The sequence below is a fragment of the Hyperolius riggenbachi genome, chromosome 9 (assembly GCF_040937935.1).
Source record: "Hyperolius riggenbachi isolate aHypRig1 chromosome 9, aHypRig1.pri, whole genome shotgun sequence".
Lineage (NCBI taxonomy): Eukaryota > Metazoa > Chordata > Amphibia > Anura > Hyperoliidae > Hyperolius > Hyperolius riggenbachi.
Genome location: NC_090654.1, coordinates 72,405,650 through 72,426,069, shown reverse-complemented (window position 1 = coordinate 72,426,069; position 20,420 = coordinate 72,405,650). Strand labels below are relative to the sequence as shown.

At 45.0% G+C, this 20,420-nt stretch overlaps 1 protein-coding gene across 2 annotated transcripts in view; it reads right to left on the bottom strand.

Moving 5' to 3' along the window:
* Positions 1–15,542: 15,542 nt before the first annotated feature.
* Positions 15,543–20,420, bottom strand: part of RBSN (rabenosyn, RAB effector) — a 29,694-nt gene continuing 24,816 nt past the window's right edge. For both annotated transcript variants that reach the window (XM_068253034.1, XM_068253035.1), the window contains exons 11-12: positions 19,135–19,239; positions 15,543–18,030 (exon numbers count right to left, since the gene is read on the bottom strand). In XM_068253034.1, the coding sequence (XP_068109135.1) occupies positions 16,960–18,030; positions 19,135–19,239 (1,176 nt within the window). In that variant the 3' untranslated portion in view covers positions 15,543–16,959. The remainder of the gene's footprint in view (positions 18,031–19,134; positions 19,240–20,420) is intronic.

The following is a 20,420-nucleotide window of genomic DNA, read 5'->3' as shown; positions in this document are numbered from 1 at the left end:
TTACTGAAGGAAACAACTAAAACTTCTGCGGTCTGTCACCAATGGACATTTTACCTGTAGGCTATGGGATTTCCACCAACCTACCTAGACAGATTAAAAAACAAATTAATAGAAGGTCCCAGTCACCTTCCAATGTATAAATAACTTAAGAGCCCTTCCACACAGAGTCCGGTGCGTCACAAGTGGCAATATCAATGCATTGCAACGCAATGCTATCCATATGGGGCATTCCACATCAAGTGCAGCGTGCAGTAACTGAGTAACTTGTGTTCACAGTGGCAGTGAGGGATACTTTCATTGTACTGTATGGTTGCACCACAGCGATAACATTACCTTATAAATACACAAGTGCTTTAGGGTGCATACACACATTCAATTTTGTTTTACCAATTTTACCACCTTCCTTCAGTATGAGAGCTTACCTACACAATCTGTTCATAGTATGTAAGTCTGTTGCCCCTCATACTACATGGAGGTAGTAAAATTGGCCAATCAAAATTGGATGTGTGTACCAGACTTTAGAAGAAGCAGTGGAATGATGAGTTCTATTGGCAGCCCACAGCTAACGTCCATCCATGTTATTTCTAGCCTCCCCCACCCTGGCTCTGTGTGTGGGTTTTACAATCAGCCTCAAGATCTTTAGTTGGGTTATTAAAATCCATTCAGTAAGCCTGGTCTGGATTAACAATCCAGATCATACTGATGATTGCTGAAATGTATTAACTTTTTTAGCACTTCCTCTAAAGGTGGCCATACACTGGTCGATTTGCCATCAGATCGACCAACAGATAGATCCCTCTCTGATCAGAGAGGGATTGTATGGCTGCCTTTACTGCAAACAGATTGTGAATCGATTTCAGCATGAAATCGATTCACCATCTGTGGAGCTGCCACTCCCCCCCCCCCCCCCCCCCGGCAGCTATACATTACCTGATCTGACTGGCGCGAGTCCCCTGGTCCCCGCGGTCTCTTCTCCGGTCTGGGCTCCTCCAGCTTCACTTTACTTCTTGCTGGGGGAAGTTTAAATAGTAGAGGGCGCTCTACTGTTTAAACTTCCTGCCGGGACAGGAAGAAGTGAAGCCTGCCGGACTCGGAGCCCAGCGCGGGGACAGGGGGGACTCGAGCTAGCGGAACAGGTAACGTATTGCTGCTGTATTGTGTCAGTCGTCAGGCATTTAAACGCCGCTATCGACACACTCCCGACCGCCGGCAAAATCTTCCGCACGGACAGGACCGACTGGAACGATCAATTTCGGATGGCAACAATTTCACAGCCAATTCGATCACAATGATCGAATCGGCTGTGTATCGGCGGGAAAATTGGTAAGTGTATGGGCCCCTTAAGTCATACATGAGTGGTTTCCCCACCTTCCATTATGTTTTGGCCCAATATAGGCCACCAAGGAAGCTATATTGGAGGTGAAGCCCTATAAGACCAGAGAAGCCATATGGGGGAGAGAGGCGGGAAGCACTTAACACCAAGGAACGGTATGGGGAGGGAGGGGGGGGGGGTCACCTGGGAACTTTTAAGGAAGAAGGGTGGCCACTAGATATTGAGGTTGGCCCATGACTTGGTTCCAGTGTACAATTTTTGCCCACTTTGTATTTGAGTTTGATACCCCTGCTCTAAGTGCTGATGTAACCGGGCTGACGGAAATCTTTTATCACCTATTACACCATTAGATGGCAAAGCCTGGTACACACTTCCAATTTTGGCTGGACAATTTTACCACCTCCATATAGTCTGACAACAGAGTTTGAATATGAACATCTAGGTAAGCTCTCATACTACATGGTAGTGGTTAAGATTAAGACTGACAGGCCAATCAAATATAAAAGAAATTCAAGTTGATGCATATTTCATGTTACTTTCATTGCAGAGGGATGCAGCTTGCAAATGGACCAATCATATGCGGCAAATGAAGATTTTGATTTTTTTTTGGTCCAGTTCCAAGCTACATAAATTCTCAAAATATTTTCATTGACTTGAAATGAATAGCATCTCATCAACCATCCATACTGCAGACAGAACAATCTCATGACCCAAAAGAAAAAAAATCATCTGATGACCAGCAAACAGACTTTGCATGCCAACTAGCAGTGGCTGGATAGTGTGCTGGTTAAGGGTACCAAATTCAGTAAGGAGTCCTTGGACAAGACACTAACTGCAGGGTAGCCTACAGAGCGCTCCATTAGTAGCTGCAGCTCTCAAATACTTTGAGTCAAATAGGAGAAAAGCACAATACAAATGTTAGCATTATTAACTGTTAGTTTCTCTACAGCTGCAGATGTGAAAACTTATTTGGCCTACAATGTATTTCCTTTGTAAAGTTAAAGGGCAACTGAATTGATAGAGAGGTGGAGGCTGCCATATTTATTTACTTTTAACCACCCTGGCGTTCTGATTAAATCGCCAGGGTGGCTGCGGGAGGGTTTTTTTTAAATAAAAAAAAAACTATTTCATGCAGCCAACTGAAAGTTGGCTGCATGAAAGCCCACTAGAGGGCGCTCCGGAGGCGATCTTCCGATCGCCTCCGGCGCCCAGAATAAACAAGGAAGGCCGCAATGAGCGGCCTTCCTTGTTTTGCTTATATCGTCGCCATAGCGACGAGCGGAGTGACGTCGACGTCAGCCGACGTCCTGACGTCAGCCGCCTCCGATCCAGCCCTTAGCGCTGGCCGGAACTTTTTGTTCCGGCTACGCTGGGCTCAGGCGGCTGGGGGGACCCTCTTTCGCCGCTGCTCGCGGCGGATCGCCGCAGAGCGGCGGCGATCAGGCAGCACACGCGGCTGGCAAAGTGCCGGCTGCGTGTGCTGCTTTTTATTTGACAAAAATCGGCCCAGCAGGGCCTGAGCGGCAGCCTCTGGCGGTGTTGGACGAGCTGAGCTCGTCCAGACCGCTCAGCAGGTTAAGCAATACCAGTTGCCTGGCTATCCAGCTGATCCTCTGCCTCTAATACTTTTAGCCACAGACCCTGAACACGCATGCAGCAGATCAGATGTTTATTGCCAGATCTGACAAGATTAGCTACATGCTTGTTTCTGGTGTGATTCGGGCACTACTGCAGCCAAATAGGTCAGCAGGACATCCGGGCAACTGGTATTGTCTAAAAGAATATAAATATGGCAGCCACCATATCACTCTCACTTCAGTTGCCCTTTAAGTAGTAGGAGCACAACAGCATTTTAGTAAGATGGATTTTTGGTCCTTTGTAGCCCCTTATACACTCCTAGGAGTTCTGGTTCACCATGAGGTTGCTGGGCAGCCTGTAACTAAAATGAAAAGGTTCTATCTCAGGCAGAAGCATTCACAGGAGATGTGAATCAGTCACTAGCTTTCCTAGGAACAGGTCAAAGGACTAACGGTAGGAAACCAGGACAGGAAGCCACGATGCACGCATTTCCTGTTCTGTAATCACAGCTCAACAAGAAGATGACAGAAACCAGCCTGAAGCCCATAACAAGCATATCCCAGAGGAAAGGGCTTCCGGGCACTGTTAAAGAGCACTTGCCACCCCTCAGCCAGCTATCTGTGCTCCGTTCTATAGATTCACTATGGAAAGATGCACAAGCTGGCTACGCTGTGCAATACAACATACAGAAGATTATTGAGATGATCTGAATCTGTTTTGAGAAACATATTATTAATTTGCTATAGGAAGCATTGGAGGTTCACTGCCTCATCCCCTAACCTCTGTCTGCTTCCCTAACCAACCACCCTCTAGATCAGTGATGGCTAACCTTGGCACTCTAGCTGTCATAAAACTACAAATCCCATCATGCCTCTGCCTCCTCGAGTTATGCTTAGAGCTGTCAGAGTATTGCAATGCTTCATGGGACTTGTAGTTCCACCACAGCTGGAGTGCCAAGGTTAGCTATCACTGCTCTAGATTTTAACCTCACAGGGACCTTCTCATGGTGTTTATTATTCTGCTGTAATTTATCATATGAATGTGCACCAGTATTGGTAATGTCTCAAACTGCATATCAACAACGTATGTATTTGTACTGCTGTTGCTCAGTGTCCTGATTGCACAGTTTTGAGGCCTCAGGCCCACAAGGAGGGTCGGAGCGGTGAGGGAACAATGTCATGCAGTACTGGGGTGAGTGGAGAGAACAATGCCCATAGCCCTATCGATCCCACTGTTGAATACTTTTTTTCAGATGTTTGCCTGAGCATCGCTGCGCAATTCAGAGCTGCGCAGGAGCAAATTCCTAACCGCTGGCAAAAGTAATCGATTGTCTATGAGCCCTTTCTTTCACTGCAAATGTATGGTTTTGAAACTCGCACAGTTCAGAATCACTTGGGGCTGCTTGGAGGAACTTCTGGGACGCTGGAGAGAGAAGGTAATATCGCCCACTATGGACTTCATTAACCACTTTATCCACCACTACAGTATATCTACGTCCTCTGTGACTTCATCTAAGCCACGAGTCAGTAGATATACGTCTTGTAGCAGAAGCAGTGCTGTGCAGGATTGGGCTTGCTCCTGTGCACATTTCTGGCACTATCTGATGCAGCACTAATTGGTGTACGAGAATATATGTTTCCTGAGATAATGAGATTGATTTTTACCATTAACCTCCTTAGCGGTAACCCAGTGCTACACACGGGGTAGTCACCGTGGAGGATCACATGGCCCCAGGACGTTTTTTTCTTTTAAATTGGTGCAATACGCTTAAGCTAGTGGTTCGCTAGCTAAGCGTATGCACAAAGTTGCTCCGGTACCCCGCAGTAGCCTCCGTTATACGTACCCCCCAGCGTTCCCAATCGGTTCCAGGCTTCGCAATGACGGCTATCGGGATTGCCATAGCAACGCTGGAAGCCGATAGGGAAACTGCGGTTTTCGTGGGATCGTGGTGAGGTACGTATAGCCGGTGGTAATCGGCGGGCATGGGGGGGGGACCGGAGCAAGTTTGGCCATACGCTTAGCTAGCGAAATGCTAGCTTAAGCATTTAAAAAAAAAATTTTAGGCAAAAAAACCTCCTGGTGGACGCAGCTTTAGAAACTGCGTACCGCCAAGGGGGTTAAAAATACTTTTATTTTCTCAGTTCATAGTGAAAAATACACTCTGTATCATGATTTCAGAATCAAATATCTTCACCATAAATTGTGACAGAAACATAATCTAAGTTTTGTGATAAGCAGTAAGAATAGCCAAACAAAATTTGTTTTTTATCTACAGCAGCACTTTTTTAAACTGGAATTGGTAAAACTGAGAAATAATGTGTTTTTCTATTTTTTTTCCCCTGGTTTTCCCATTAAAATTCATAGAAAACAATTGTTCCGAGGGAAAAAATGGCATACAATGAAAGCCTAGTTTGTGTTGGAAAAAAAAACAATATATATTTAATTTCTGTGTCATAATTAGGGATAAAGTTATTTCTGATTAAATAAGGACATAGCTAAACTGTCAAAACTGCTCTGGTCCATAAGTGGGAAACAAGGTCTGGATGCAAAGTGGTTAAAGAGAACCCGTTCAAAATTAATAATCTCCCTCAGAGAGGAAACCCTCAGGATCCTTTTGAGGCTTCCCTTGGTGGTCCACAGTCCCATTGATGCTAAGCTTGGCCCCCTCCTAGTCCTGGCCGCTAATCCTATCGGGGCCACATGGCTCCTCTTCCGCAATCATGGCCACGCATTGTAGATTGAGCCCGCATGCGCAGTAGCACGAAGCCCGCGGCTCCGCACTGCTGTGCAAGCGCAGGTGGGTTCGATCTTACAATGCGTGGCCATGATTGCGGAAGAGGAGCCACATGGCCCGATAGGATTAGCGACAATGCAATACTTTTAACATAAGTGTTTTGTTGCACTTGGTTTATAGGTACAGACATGTTGTAACACCAGCAAATCCATTAACCTTCCTGGCGGTAACCCCGCGCGGGGTAAGCCGCGCAGGAGGTTTTCTCAGGCCCTGTTGGGCCGATTTGCTTACTTTTTTTTTTGCTGCACACAGCTAGCACTTTGCTAGCTGTGTCAGCACACCGATCGCCGCCGCCTTGCGCTCGATCGCCGCTATCCGTCGCGCCGCGCCGCCCCCCCCAGACCCCAATCAGTGGCAGGCAGCGCTGAGGGGTGGATTAGGACTCCCAATGACGTCACGGCGTCATGGCGACGGGGGAAGCCCTCCAGGAAATCCCGTTCTTTGAACGGGATTTCCTGATCACTCCCTCCTGGCGAAATTAATTAGACCTCCAAGAGGGTTAGTAACGGCAAGCATGGATTCATTCTCCAGTGTGCAACATAGTACAGCAGGGTAGCATCCCAGCAGTCCCGCCTTAATAGGCTGTGGCCTATACAGAGGTTTGGAGAAGGGTAACCATGCGCTGTAAGATGGCATTTTGCAGTGAAATGGTCATTTCAATACAATTATTGCTCAATCAAATTTATTGAAAAAGACTGCAGAACATAAACTTTCGATTTCACCGATTCTGATCCATCGTTATTAGCGCAATAGAATGATTGCTTTAGATTCTCTGACTTTCCCCTGCAATTGTTTTTGCGATAACATCTATCTGTAGGTGTCTGACACATAGCAAATGTGCATTCGCCGATGGACAAGACTCCTCAAGGTCAAACCAGAGCGGCTACATATTAACTACGTTAAGTAACCTGCTGGAAAATATTTACAAGGTGTCTGCACTGAAATCAGTAGCCAATATGAGGCTGCAGAAGGATGTAAGCTGGATGCACTTTGCACCGCAGGCAATATTGTTCTAGTAAAGCAAGCGATTCAATAAGTAGAATTACACGGATCTTTAAGGCCCTTTACCACGAGCAGTTGATAGGCAATGAAAAGCCTCTTATGCTCTCACAACTGTTTCTGCTGCCTGGTAACTGCTTGCTGAGCACACAGTTCAACTGCCCATGGAAAAGGGCCCTAAATGATACCCAGCTAGCTCATGGTGATCCAGAACCATAAGGAAAGTTTAAGGGGTTGAAAAGCCCACTTATTAAAAAGCAATGCCAAGTATAATTTTGACTTCTTAAAAACTGTCTTTTTAAAACAATGAGTTTGCCGTATAAAACGATCGGAATGCACCCAGGGGTGTCGCAGGGAGGCTCACACATACACATACATGCACAAGGCCACTTAACGTCCACAATGTGCTGGCAGGAAGTGGTTTAAACAGGAGGTATTTGCAATAATTTAGCTTTGCATGAGCAACTGTGATTTCCTATGATGCTTCACTCCCCAATAAGCAAATCTTCTCTTTATACCCCTAAAAGTTTTAGCCACTAAGTGCCACATCAATCCAGAATGTATACAGCCTGTTGGTGCAGGTTATTTAACCTGTTTTCTTTAAAACAGGAGGTACGGTATTTCCTGTTTTAAAGGAAACCTGAGGTGTAATAACCTGCACCAGGATTTATACTTACCAGGGGCTTCCTCCAGCCCCCAGTAGGCCAGGAGCTCCCTTGCTGTACTCCCGGGTGCTCCGTTCTCCCACAATCAGCAGCATGCGCATACTTGGTCACGCTCCCATAGTAGAGAGCATTCTGTGCCGCTAGTCTTAGAGAACTACACCTGCGTAGAACACTCCCGGCCATGAGAGCACAATCAGGGGAGTGTGACTGCACACTGGATCCTAGTGATAACACTCTGCTCACCACAAGTTAAGAGTATTCAATCAGGCAGATACAAGAAGCAGACAAGGTTAGGCACCAGTGTAATGCTCCAATATTGCTTTAATCCAGATGGGTATATGCAGTTACATAAGGCAGAGACAGTGGGACAGCCTGACAGCCGTTTTGCAGGTCTCCCTGCTTCGTCAGAGGCCTCTAGACCAGAGGTCAGGAACCTTTTTTGGCTGAGAGAGCCATAAACACCGCGTATTTTAAAATGTAATTCTGTGAGAGCCATACAATATGTTTCAAACTGGCAAAGTGTGCACGCGCAGCAGATGGCTCACATCCCTGTTGCAATGGTGATGTGTATACAGTTGATCCGCCAGGCAGCGGAAGTGTCAGACATGTCTTTAGCTTCTCTTGGGTTTCAGCAACATCAGCAATTTCCCTGAAAGCCAGACAGGAGAAATACTGACTAACAGCTTGTACAATAAGCTAGGTGATTTGGGAGTTGATTCACTTTGTAGGACAAGATCCAGGGACATGGCACTTTGGCCGAATAGGCTGCCTGTCAAGTGACAGGCAGCCTATTGGGCCAATCAAAGTGCGGGGATTTCGTCCGACAAAGTCACTGGACCTGACAGTATCCAGGGTGGGACAAATGGAGCAGCCGTTCGTTTTGAGGCTAGTACCGAGTAAGTTACAGCAGTAGCGTGCATACTAAATTTTACTTGCACTGCCGCACTAAGCTGCGCTGCTTGAGCTTAGTACATCAGCCCCTACTGATTTGTATGTGAGCCAGATGTAGTGATCAAAAGAGCCACATCTGGCTCCCAAGTCATAGGTTCCCTACCCCTGCACTAGACCTTAGGCCTCTGACGAAGCAGGGAGACCTGCACAACAGCTGTCAGGCCATCTTACTCACTCTGCCTTATGTAACTATATATACCAATTTGGCTTAAAGGGAACCTAAGCTGAGAAGGATATGGATTTTTCCTTTTAAAATAATACTAGTTACTGACTCTCCTGCTGATCCTGTGTCTCTAATACTTTTAGCCACAGGCCCTCAACAAGCATGCAGATCAGGTGCTCTGACTGAAGTCAGACTGAATTAGCTGCATGCTTGTTTCAGGTGTGTGATTCAGCCACTATTGCAGCTAAAGAGATCAACAGGACTGACAAGCAACTGGTATTGTTTAAAAGGACACATCCATATCCCTCTCAGTTAAGGTTCCCTTTAAAGTAATACTGCAGCATTACACTGGTGCCCAACCGCGTCTGCTTCTTGTATCTGCCAGAAAAAAAAGAAATGGAGCTATCAAGCTTTGAAAGATACGGTAACTCACCCCTAAGGGGACTCTGTCATTATTACAGTTGTGTTCAAAATTATTCAACCCCCACTGAAATTGAGTGTTCTGGCCAGTTTGACATTGATTTTGATCATTTCCTTCATCTTGTTTAGAATTAAATCAAAGAGGCACTTGTAAGTCAGACAGATATAACATTTATAATGATATAACCACAAATGTCTTTTCTGTGCTCACATCATTATCCATTTTATTCAACCCCCAACTGACATTCATTCTTAGGGCGGGTTTCCACTACTAAAGTAATGCGATGCGGCTAGATCTCCCGCTGCAGAAATTAATCAGAGATAGGACACGGCTGCAGCCGTGCGATAATCTGCAGCATGCTTCAGATTCTCAGATCGCACCGCACAGCATGCAAGCAGTGGAAACACTTCCATTGCTGTGCATGGGTTTCAGGACACCTGCACCGCACCTAGTGGAAACGGGCCCTTAGTACAACATCCTTTTCCAGTTATAACAGCTTTTAAATGTGAAGCATAGCTTGACACAAGTATCTTGCAGCGATCTACTGGTGTCTTAGCCCATTCTTCATGGGCAAAAGCCTCCAGTTCAGTCACATTCTTAGGCTTGCGCGCTGCAACTGTTTTCTTTAAGTCCCACCAGAGTTTCTCAATCGGATTTAAGTCTGGTGACTGCGATGGCCACTCCAAAATCTTCCAGCCTTTAATCTGTAACCAAGATCTTGTGGACTTGGAGGTATGCTTGGGATCATTGTCCTGTTGAAAGGTCCAACTTCTCTTAAGCCTCAGGTTTGCATCACATTTTCATCCAATATCTCCTGGTACTGTAGAGAATTCATGGTACCTTGCACACGCTGAAGCTTCCCTGTACCTGCAGAAGCAAAACAGCCCCAAAGCATGATTGACCCCCCGCCATGCTTCACAGTAGGCAAGGTGTTCTTTTCTTCATAGGCCTTGTTCTTCCTCCTCCAAACAGCATTGATCCATGGGCCCAAACAGTTCTAATTTTGTTTCATCAGTCCACAGAACACTATCCCAAAACTTTTGTGGTAGTGTTCTGTGGACTGATAAAACACAATTCAGTGGGGGTTGAATAATTTTGAACACCACTGTACCTCCTGCTATATTGAAAAGTGGCACATTTGAAAGAAAAACATACACGCCTATTAAATTATCACATGTAGAATACATAAATAATAAGCACACAGAAAAATGGATAGACACAGAGAAATCTAAACGTAACATTAACAATCTATTACAATTTAGATTGACTGTCTGCCAGAAAGATTAGGTTGAATTTGTAGCAATCGATGTTGCTTAGTGGTGATATTTAATTGATCTGTACTGATTGGATCCAAGTTAACAAAGGAAGAAAGTTTTACAAAAAATAGCCTGCCAAGTAATAAAAAAAATAATGCAAAAAAATGGTTTATGTGCAATGCAAATTATACGCTCCACATTTAAAAGAGAACACTAAAATCCATGTAGTCATAAACTAGACCACCCAGCCCCTTTATATTCAGACTCATTCAATCAGCATGAGTCAGACAGCTGCTACAGCAGAAATTTGAAGGCAGTGGTGTAACTACAATACATGCATGCACACCCCCCCCCCCCCCCCCCCCGCCCTTAATATTCACACCCCTTCCTTTCCCCTTGGTGCCATTCACAGCCTTGGGGCCCATCTCACAAATCTTACATAGATAATTTAGGCCATCACAGAAACACTGAGGCTACCATGGCTCTTGTTCTAAAATATGATCCATGAGATGCAAATAAATCTGGCATGCAGGCTAATATAATGCAGATTGTATGCAGCTTGGGCCAATCAAATGCACTTCCTGTTGATTTTGATTGGCCAAGTTACAATCTGCATGCAAGCCAGAATAATTTGTATCTCATTGCCCACCAGTAGTTACAGCGCTGCCCAACAAACTCCACCAAGCAAAAATCTGCAGCTCAGATGTAACGTTCCAGCACACCTGTTCCAGGCAAGTGATCTAAAGCCAGGAAAGCTTCATGACAAGAATCCTGGAGACATGGTCACCTGAGTGCAGCTGTGATGTCACACCTTACTATAAATATATCACAGACATAGGCTCTATAATACTGCAGTGCTCTATAATACAGATCTGGCATTAGCAATACTGAAGACATTCTTGTTTTGCTGTAAAGCTAAACTGCAACTTAACTACCTGCCCACCGCCCCACGCCAATGGACGTGGCCGCGGTGGCAGCCCCAGGACCGCCTAACGCCAATTGGCGTCAAGTCCTGGGGCTCTGTTTTGCAGGAGATCGCGCGCAGGCTGCAAGCGCATCTCTTACTCGGGGGAACCGCCCCGCCTTCAGTCTCCAAGCGTCTTTACATATAGTACAGCGCTGCAATCAGCAGCAGTGCTGTACTGAGGACAGCTGTGTGACATGGCTGTTCCCCTGGGGGACTAGAGAGCGATCGGCTCTCATAGGCAGAAGCCTAAGACAGCCGATCGCCGTGATTGGCCGGCTGCGGGGAGGGAGGGAACAAAAATAATTAAAAAAGAAAAAGTCATTTTTAATAAAACATAACAATATTTGTAAAACAAACAAACAAAGTGATCAGACCCCACCAACAGAGCTCTGTTGGTGGGGGGGGAAAAAATCACTCCTGTGCTGTATTGTGCAGCCCTGCAGCTTGGCCTTAAAGCTGCAGTTTCCATTTCAGCAAAAAAAGGCCTGGTCTTTAGGGGGGGGTTAACACTGCAGTCCTCAAGAGGTTAAAGGACGACTGAAGCAATTGGGATATGGTGGCTGACAGTTTGTTTTCCCTTTTAAGCAATACCAGTTGCCTGGCTGTCCTGCCGATCCTTTGCCTCTAATACTTTTAGCCATAGACCCTGAACAAGCATACAGCAGATCAGGTGTTTTGACATTATTGTCAGAGCTGACAATATTAGCTGCATGCTTGTTTCTGGTGTCATTCAGACACTACTGCAGACAAATAGATCAGCGGGGCTGCCAGGCAACTGGTATTGTATAAAAGAAAAGAAAATATGGCAGCCTCCATAGTCTTCTCAATTCAGCTGTCATTTAGGTTTAAAGGAACCCTGAGCAGACCCTTAAAATGATAATCTGCACTTACTTGGGGCTTCGTCCAGCCCTCCGTAGCTGTTGCAGACACTTCCCATGTCCTCCTCGCCCCCAGTGCTGCTGGCCGGGACTGTCTTGTATTACACGGCCATGCACCCCTCTGTGAACAAGTGCTGGCATACTGCGCATGTGTGAGTACATGCACACCAGCACAAAGCCGGTCACACACGGAGGGAAAACCCTTGTACGAGTGGCTTCATGCTACACACAGTACAGCCACAGTCATACATGGAAGGGAGCGCAGCCATGAGAACGCATCTGACAAGCTCAGAGGGACCTCGCCCAGGAATGGGGAGGGTGTGCCTGGATCGGGAAGCCTCCGGAGTATCCTGACTCTACCGAAGTACATTTCTAATTTTTCCCTTTTTGCAGATTCACTTCAGCATCCTGGTCCCATGTTACGATGCTCCCACAACGGTGCAGATACAGAACCATCTGGCCATGGAGTGGGTGTGCAGGTTATAATTTGTATGGTGTTATAAATGTTAGATTAATGGGAATTTCATCCTCCTCCAACATTTACTGACGAAAAACCTCTTGTTCTATAGATTTTGTAACTTGTTCTTGAAGTGTTCCTAAAGTGACACATAGCATGAGGAGATACACGTACATACATAGTACCAATTGTACATAGAACTTGCCCGTTTGCTTATTTTCATTTTTTTCACTGTATGGGCTATAAATTAGTTCTCTGCAGTAGAATTCTAACTGATAACTAATTAGAGGTCATAAAACTTGCATGTGGATGAATGTTTCGTGAAAGCAGAGAATAGAGAAGAAGTTACCATAAACAGGTCATTATGCACACAATTGGAGCACATTTTGTTGTAGCCCGACAAGTTCTAAGTTAGCTTGGTACTATATATGTTCACATTTATGTCACCATGTCACATCACTTCAGGTATGGTTCTAAGGATCCCATTCACAGCAGACTTATTTCTATGGAATTTATTGGCAGCACACTTTAGACCTCAAACTAGCTCTAACTAACACATGAAGCTGGGAGGGGATAATGTGCAAACTTACTGATCCACTGGACCACACTGGGAATAACCTGTCTGTGCCCACACCAAATTAATATAAGGCCTCTTTTCCACGAGCAGTTGATAGGCAGTGAAATGCCTCTCAAACTCTCACAACTGCTTGCTGCTGCCTGGCAACTGTTTGCTGAGCACACAGTTCAACTGCCCGTGGAAAAGAGGCCTAAGCCTCTCATATCAGTGTAAGGGCCCTTTTCCACAGGTGGTTAAACTGTGTGATCAGTGAGCAGTGGCCAAGCAGCAGCGAGCAGTTACCAAGCAGCAGTGAGCAGTTGTGAGAGTTCGACAATCTTTTCACTGCCTATCAACTGCTCACGGAAAAGGGCCCAAATATGGTGCTTCTCATTACAGACTACGGATGGTCAATGAGATAATTTTAAGTTAATGCAGTTATGCAAATTCTGTATGTTAATTTATGCGACTTGAAAATGGACCAATCAAATGCCTCCAAGGTTTAATTTGATTGTTCCATTTTCAAGCTGCATAAATTTAGAGAATTTGCATAATCTTGCATCAACACAACGTTACTAGCATCTCAATGACCATCCCAATTGCAGACCTTTTCTGAAAATGCAGGTCGTCTCCCGGTCATCCATTAGGCTGCATTTCCACTTGTGCGGTACGGAATCGCCGGGAAATCACCCTCAGACGAAATCGCATGCGGGTGCCATTTTGCATGCGTTTTTTCTCGCGATTTCGCATAGGGTAGTAGGTGGGCGATTTTAACCATGTCACTGCCTGTGTAAATTAACATTACCTCCTATGCGAAATCGCGGGGAAAAACCGCATGCCAAAACCGCATGCAATTTCCCTATTAGATACATTGTATGCGATTCGCTTAGCGGTGTGCGGGGAGCGAATTCTGACGGCTCTGCCGTGCAGATTTTCCCCGCACACAAAAACGCAACGCACAAGTGGAAACAGGCCCATCCACTTGTATTGGCTGTGCGAATCCGCATGCGGACAACGCATGCGGATTCGCTATAGTGGAAATGAGCCCTTAGCAAAAATCCATTCTGAGCCACACAAATAGAACAGATATGCAAATGAAGAGAGTCCGAGCACCTGATCTCTATACTGGTTTCATTAGCATTTGTCAGAGGTCAGCAGTGGCCGCTTCCATACTTTCCTCCAGAGGAACACTTTTAGGGCCCATTTCCACTTGTGCGGTGCGAATCGCCGCTGTAAAAATTCGCATGCGGCTGCGAATTTCGCATGCGGTTGTATGCGAATTTTCGTGCGAATTCGCATGAAAATTCGCATGGATGACGCTGTATGCGAATGTAACCATGGCAGTGCCGGTGTTCTTTTCCATTGATTTCCATGCGAATTCGCATGAAAATTCGCATACCAAAGCCGCAGGCGATTTCCCTATTAAAATACATTAGCGGTGATTCGCATGCATTCCACACGCAGGCGAATTCTGAGGGCTCTGCCGTGCAGAAAAATCCTGCACAGAAAAACGCTCAGGAAAACTGACAAGTGGAAACAGGCCCATCCACTTGTATTGGCTGTGCAAATCTGCATGCAGGAAACGCATGCAGATTCGCGATAGTGGAAACGGGCCCTTAGGCCTCCTTTCCAAGGACTGTTGAGCTGTGTGCTCAGCAAGCAGTTACCAGGCAGAAGTAAGCAGTTATCATGCAGCAACAAGCAGTTACCAGGCAGCAGTGAGCAGTTGAGAGAGTTTGAGAGGCATTTCACTGCCTGTTAACAGTCCGTGGGAAGGAGGCCTTAAACTCCTTGAATGTGTATTGTTCCTCCCTCTGCTCCAACCAACCAGTGTAATCCATGATGTTAGAGGACAGACTCCTCATTCTGTAACTTAAAGGGAACTTGAAGTGAGAGAAATACGGAGGCTATTATATTTCTTTTTAAAGTGGACCTGAACTCTTGCACAGGACAGAAGGAAAACCGAGAAATGCACCCTGTATGTATTTTGAGTTTAGCCTGCCTAATTCCCCCTCATCTGCAACTAATCACAAGTGTAATTTGTTCTCTCAGATGTGTCAGCTGGCTGCCTCGGCAGAGAAGCTAATTTGTAAACACAGGATGTTAACCCTATGTCTGCTTCCATGAAATCAGGAAGTAGACACACTGCAGATTTATTGTAGTTATTATGCTGTTGCGTAGCAATAGACCTTAAACAAGCATGCAGATCCGATTTTTCTGACTGAAGTCAGACACTTCTGTAGATAAAAAGATCAGCAGGGCAGCCAGGCAACTATATGGTTTACAAGGAAATAAATATGGAAGCCTCCATATCCCTCTCACTTAAAAGTTCCCTTTCACCAACATCTGAATGACTATTATGTCAGTACACTAACAAACAGGATGTGTTTTCCTCTACTTACATACTATGTGCTCATTTAACATCCACACCTTATTACGTAGCGTTCTTTAACCTTCATTTCCAGACTGGCAGATCTCGGGAATAATGGTTTCCAATGACAATCTCAAAAAATGACAAAATCCCTTTGACGATCATCAGAGCACTGACTTGTGAGTTTATTAGTAGAATTGGAACGGAACAGAAAGTGCCAGAGTCATGTATTCTAGACCCCCTCTATGATTAGTGTGTGATCTGGCTCCTTGTGAGCATGATGAGAGACAAGTGTTAATCATATAGTCGAACCTGCCAGGAATCCACAGGTTAGGTCTTCTTAGTTTAGTGTATGTTAGGTAGTCATAGTATAGAACAGCAGAGCAAATATTAGGCTTCACCAGTTCAAAAACTGCTCCCTAGATGTAACATTTGAATGGTTTACTATGTTTATATTTTGTCTTTTTAGATTAACCAGTATCTCACTCAAAAGTCAATTCTTCTCAAAGCTCAACACTGTAAGAACTTCAGGCTGGCAACATGGCACTACGCCCCCATACAGACTGCTGTGCTTCCTGGTTTGTAGTGTATCCCAGTTGTAACTTAAATCACGAGATAATCATCTGTGCAGCATCATATACAGACACACTGCTGGAGAACGTTGAGCTGTGTGTAGTTTTCCTCAAGTTGACCAAGCAAGGTTTCCTGGGACTTGACCTTGACTATATTGTACAGCTCTCCTATACACAGTGGCTTTAACCCCATAGGCAACATTATAACATTTTCACAGGAAAATACGGAACCTTTTGAAGGCTGGTGGACATTCGTTGGCCATGCTGACAGGCAGTATGAAAAGTAAAGAGCTTATCCACATAGACTTTTTATTCAACCACTGGAACAGGCTGAACCTGTATGACAACCCTGAAGACCAAGTCCTTCAGCTACTGTGTATTGAGGGCTTTGGGGGCTACTTCTCCCTTTATCATGGTACAAGCCCTACATCACAGCCAAGACGGGAACCTCCCTCAGACTATTGCACGAACAAGCTGATCATGTGTAGTTACATTTTTTGCCATAGTAAAATAGTAGGCATACTCCTCTCAATTCTCGAACAGCTCATCTTTTACGCACATTAAAGTCACGAAGAGGACAAAATGCCACCTGAGACCAAGGTGATGAGCACTCCCTTAAAGCGAAGGGAACAGACATTTTGTATGAAGGCTCCCCTGGCTTTGTTACTATGGTTAAATATAAAACCTATGTGCAGAACCTCTTTAAGGTAAAAGCTGTCTTTGAAAACTAAAGCTGCAGGTGATGATACATCTGATCAGTTCTGAGGCATTTTATTTAGTATTTGTGCCGTTTTCAGACAAGCAACTAGATCAGATGAAAAAGGAAACCCACTTGTAGCCTTGGGAGTTCTTCAGAAGCGCACAGTTTTGATGATATTTTGAATAACGTTCTGCTGGTTATTGACTTTTCATAAGATCCACAATGGGATGGAAAGCATGAAAAAGGTAACAATGGATATACCACACTTTTACAATTGGTGCCTTCTAGCATTTGCTGGTCATTTGTCCTGCCCCTTTTGCTTCGCCAGAGTCTTTTTCAGTTCTCTGAGGTTCTCAGTCAGGACCTCCACCTCATCCATCCGCCCACTGTGCTTAGCATCAAATATGTAGGCCTTGATATTGTCGATTTGCTGCAGAAGTAGGTCTTCTTCTATAACCTCTTCTTTGCTTGTTCCTAATTCGTCAGCAACCTCAAAGGGGTTTCCCAGGCAAGCACCATTGTCTTCCTCAAAGGGGTTTTTTGAGGCTGGTGATACACAGGAATGGTCAGGAGAGTCTTCAAAGGGATTGGTTGAGACTGTTGCCCTTTCATTATTGGCGGTGGTTTCTTCTTCTGGATTTTCATCATCTTCCTCGAATGGGTTGTATTCTCTCGTGCCATTTTGGTGAATTTGTGCTGGGGAGGGGGCAGATGCTGCTTCATCCTCCTCATCCTCAAAGGGGTTTGTGGACACAGGTTTATGCTCTTCCACTTTTGGGAGAACAGAAGAGATACAAAAAGAGGGGGCAGTATTTATCTGCACCTCTGAAACACTTTGAACAGCTACTGGAACGTTTTTCACTGGACTAACATTTAGTTTCGGGAGCTGGAGATCCAGTGCAGCAGTTTGCTTGTTTGGCCATCCAGTGGGCTGACTTTGCTCTCGGAAGTCCAGTGAATGAGTCCTGTTGTGTTGCGTCAGCCCTTTCCGTTGCTCTCGACTCTCCTCCCTCCTCCTCAGCACTTCCAGCTGCTCTCTCTGCATTGCCTCCTCTTCTGCCAACTCTCTGGATATCTGAATGGCCTTTTCCACTTGCTGCTGGTCATACTCATCCTGCAGTTGCCTCAGGTTATCCTCCAACATATGCACCTCGTCCACTCTCCCAGCCACCTGTGCCTGCTGGATGTAGGAGGTGATGACCTCAATCTGCTGTAAGAGAGGGTCTGAGGTTTCTCTGATACGGGGAGCACCTGCTGTAGGTAGCCACCCCTCTACTTTACGAATACGACCCCTTTGGTGGAGCTCGCCATTCTGTATGTCGGAGGGATGAGAGAATCCATCTCTTTTCTTCTGGGCTTCAAGAGCAGCCTATTGGAAAAGAAGCCACGTATAAAAAAACTTCATCACATTGCCTTCTTCAAACAGCAAATATTTGAATGTGAACACACACACAGGGTTGCAAAGTTGGAGCAATTTTGGGTACCTGGAGTCAGAGTTGGAGGTTTCATAAACTGAGCAGGCAGAGTCGGGTGATTTTTGTACCAAATCCACAACCCTGGTAAGAATTAGACTAAGGAGTTGGATTCAAGGAGTCGGAGCCGTTTTGGGTACCTGGAGTTTGAATTAGAGTCTGTGGTTTTGGAGTCGGATGATTTATGTACCGACTCAACAGCCCTGCACACACACATGCACAAAAAACACACGCAGTCTAGTGCTTACTAGTTCAGCAATAGCCTGCAATGCTTGCCCATGCCATATCCCATAGGTAGTGGTATGTATGACTACCTTGCCAAGTGCACATCATCTATCTTTAGAGCAAAGTCTGCAGTACTGCTATCTAGCTTTGTTAGCCTAACTCATTTACTACTGCTAGGCAATGTGTGCATGCCCATATCATCTACTGTTAATCTATAAAAAGCTAGGACTGTCAACTACATGTTGGAGCTGCTCTAAACTCTGAAGATAGACTGGCACCTGGCAGCTTGAGGAAGCCACACATCTGCAGGCTGATACTGAACTAGTTAGCACTAGCCATGCTAATTTTGTGTTTGGATGTCAAGCTATAAACAAAAAGGGTGAAAAGGGGGGGGGGGGAATACATTGATCTGCAACGGTAGCCATGCAGTCCTCCAATCCACCCCCCCCCTTTCCGTTTTTCCGCATTTCAACTCGTACTACGCCCAAACTACCCTTGCTCAGGACCTCTGTACTGGTGCCTAGTACAGGTCAAATTGTGGAGAAACAGAGGCTAGCGGGGGGGGAGGGGGGAGAGGAAATGGAAGATGAAGTCCTGGACTTCATACCATTTTTGTACTCCATTTAACAACATTTCCTTAGCTTGTATATACTTTAATAGGAATTTAAGCTTTGACAGTAGTTATAGGGATAGGATAGTAACCATAGTCACTAACCACACCTGTACTGAACAACACCTTCTATAGACAATGAGGTGCAGGTTCAACATCCTCTCACCTGTCTCTCTCTCTGTAGTTTCAGCTCATTCTCCTGTCTGCGTGCCTCTTTCAGCCCCTCATACTTCTCTTTGGTCGGAAGGGACATCAGACCCAAAAGTTTTTCCTAAAATGAAATAGTTAAAATATAAAAAGATCCACAGGAAGCTTAAATGACCACTATCACAAAAAGTCTAAATTAATGTGTATGTACTACGCTTCTAAAGGCTCATACACACATCAGACTATAGTCTTTGGAAAATGAAAGATCACAGACCAATCTTACCACCCTTCATGTAGTATGAGAGCCATACTCTTCACTGTCTTTTCTATGGAGCTGAACTCCCCATCAGACAGAAATCTTTGCAAGATGCTGCACACACAGATGCTGTACAGACACAAAAGATCAGTATCTGCAAAAGATCAGTATCTGCAAAAGATCAGTATCTGCAAAAGATCAGTATCTGCAAAAGATCAGTATCTGCAAAAGATCAGTATCTGCAAAAGATCAGTATCTGCAAAAGATCAGTTCCTGCAAATTACATTCATAGTCTATGAGATCTGCAGATCATCATACACACCTTGTTTAACTGCCATTCATCTGCAGATCAGACAATCATTTGCAGATCTGAAAATCCATCCTGGTGGATCTGATCTGCAGATGAATGTCAGTTAAACATGGTGTGTATGATGATCTGCAGATATCAGACTATGAATGCATTTTGCAGGAATTGATATTTTGCAGGAACAGATCTTTTGCAGATATTATTCTTTTGAATGTCTACAGCGTCTTTGTGTGCAGCATCTTGCAAAGATTTCTGTCTGATGGGGAGTTCAGCTCCATAGAATAGACTGTGTAGGTATGGCTCTCATACTACATGGAAGGGGGTAAAATTGGTCTGTGATCTTTCATTTTCCAAAGACTATGGTCTGATGTGTGTATGTACCCTAATGCTGCATACACACTTGAGATAAAAGTCTCTGGAAAAGGCAAGATCACAGACCAATTTTACCCCATTCCATGTAGTATGAGAGCCATACTCTACACAGTCTATTCTATGGAGCTGCACTCCCCATCAGATAAAATCTTTGCAAGATGCTGCACACAAAGATGCCTGTACACATTCAAAAGATCATTATCTGCAAAAGATCTCTTCCTGCAATAGATCCATTTCTGCAAAATGCATTCATAGTCTATGAGATCTGCAGATCCTCATACACACCTTGTTTAACAGACTTCATCTGCATATCTGGCAATCATCTGCAGATCTGAAAATCCATCCTGGTGGATCTGATCTGCAGATGATT